Source organism: Amblyomma americanum, chromosome 3 (assembly GCF_052857255.1).
Source record: "Amblyomma americanum isolate KBUSLIRL-KWMA chromosome 3, ASM5285725v1, whole genome shotgun sequence".
NCBI classification, from domain to species: domain Eukaryota; kingdom Metazoa; phylum Arthropoda; class Arachnida; order Ixodida; family Ixodidae; genus Amblyomma; species Amblyomma americanum.
In genome coordinates, this window is record NC_135499.1 from 78,965,444 (window position 1) to 78,967,385 (window position 1,942).

Consider the following 1,942-nt stretch of genomic DNA (forward strand, 5'->3'; position numbering starts at 1 on the left):
ATAGCAACACCTCCAGAGAGTTTACTAGTTTGCTCTCTGTCACAACGAAAGACTTTGTATTACCTTAAAAAGTTATTGTGTTTTGGACCTAGGTTTGTTTCTTGAAGGCATAAAGCCACAGGGGTAAAAGTGTCTAACAGAAATTTTATGTCACTGTAGTTATTTAATAGTTCACGGCAGTTCCATTGTATTAGGAATGCCATTTTTTTACGGAAGAAGTGGGAACCTAGGTTTCTTTTACAAGATGACCCGTGAATCGGGTCCTTCCTTTGTTTTGACTGTCAAGTGACCTGTGCCGCCCGTGCGGGACGGGCGTGCCAGATGATATATCCATCGCCTCGGTGGAAGCGCTGGAGGCCTGCGGGGATACCGCGCGTGTACGTACTTCAGGCCTCCTCCGAGAAGGAGGGGTATGATCGTCCGCCTACTCAAGGGACGGCGAGACCGTTTGGGGCGGTGGCAGGGCAGCATTTGCTGACCCTGCCAGGGGCGCAGGTGGCCCTGTCTGAGGTTTTGCCTGGGCAGAAGCCGGAACGCGGTGTGGTGCAGCGCCCCCGCGCACCACATCGGCGAAGCTTCTTCTTGCTGTGAAACTGAATGTGTGTTTTGCATAAAAGAGTTGTCGTGCTTCCTTGAAAGTTATATTTTGCTTTGTCTTCATTGTTATGATTTCTTTCTCATTCTTCCATGAGGGGCATGATCTTGAGTAGGAGGGATGGTCACCTTGACAGTTTGCGCAATGTAGTTTTGCAGCTTCACAGCTTTCAGAGACGTGCTCTTGCGAGGCGCATTTCGCACATGTTTTCCGACCACGACAGCTCTGTGCGCCATGGCCGTATCGCTGGCAGTTAAAACACCGTCGCGGGTTTGGGATGTAGTGTCGGACATTTATCTTTAGGTAACCAACTTCGATTGACTCGGGCAGTGTGCTTGAGCTGAATGTGAGGACAAGATGTTTTATTGCGATTTCTTTGTTTTCCTTTCTGATTTTTATGCGGTGAACATTGATGACATTTTGGTCTTTTAGACCTTCAAGCATTTCTTCTTCTGTGAGATGAAGGAAATCGATTTCGGAGATCACACCCCGGACGGTGTTCAAAGATCTATGTGCAGTCACTGAGACAGTTGTATCCCCAATGGACACTATGTTCAACAGTTTAGAATATTGATTGTTCTCTTTCAGTTCTAGTAGAAGGTCGCCACTAGGCATTTTTTTTAGCTTGTAACCCGTGCCCAAGGCAGAGGTTAGGGTTTTTGTGACTATGAATGGGGATATTGTTCGGGCGGTTTTATCTGTTGCTTCGCTGTGAATGACGTGCAATTTCGGGAAAGTGTCCTTGGACTTCTGAAGGTAGTGGGTTGTTGCCTCGGTCCGCACTCTTTTTTGAGGGCGATCATTTTGTGAGTGGAGGGGAGCCATGGAATACGTCTGTTGTTCGGCCGCGGTGCCAGCCACCCACCATGGAGCCCAACAAGGGGACGGGAGAGGAACTTGCAAGCAAGTCCTGCCCACGCCAGCTGTACACCTCAACTATACCCAAATACGACGCAACTCAGGGTGGTTGGCCACACAAGGTTAACCCTCGCCGCCAGGAAGAAATGAAGAAACTAGAAGTGCGTAGGAGACAGGATAGTTGTCAGAAAGGGGTAGCAAAGTGAAAGATAGAGGGGAGGATAGGGAAAGGCGACTGCCGATTTCCCCCGGTCGGGTCAGGCCGGAGGAAGCTGGGGCCAAAGTGGTGTGTTGCCTCCGCCGAGGGGCCTTAAAGGTCCAAACGCTCGGCATCGGCACAACCACCAGGATCCCCTTTTCCCGGGACACGGCAATGCCACGCACGGCGAGGCGCGGGTGCTCAGGTCCGTGGTGATACACAGTTCACCATCATCCCCTTGCGGGGATGTCCCGGCGGATGCTCGGGAACCCGCGGTGTCGCCACTCACC

At 51.1% G+C, this 1,942-nt stretch overlaps 1 protein-coding gene across 1 annotated transcript; it reads right to left on the minus strand.

Moving 5' to 3' along the window:
* Positions 1 to 424: 424 nt before the first annotated feature.
* Positions 425 to 1,420, minus strand: LOC144123845 (uncharacterized). The gene has a single exon (XM_077656578.1). The coding sequence runs from the start codon at positions 1,418 to 1,420 to the stop codon at positions 425 to 427; it is 996 nt and encodes a 331-aa protein (XP_077512704.1).
* Between the last annotated feature and the right edge of the window lie 522 nt (positions 1,421 to 1,942).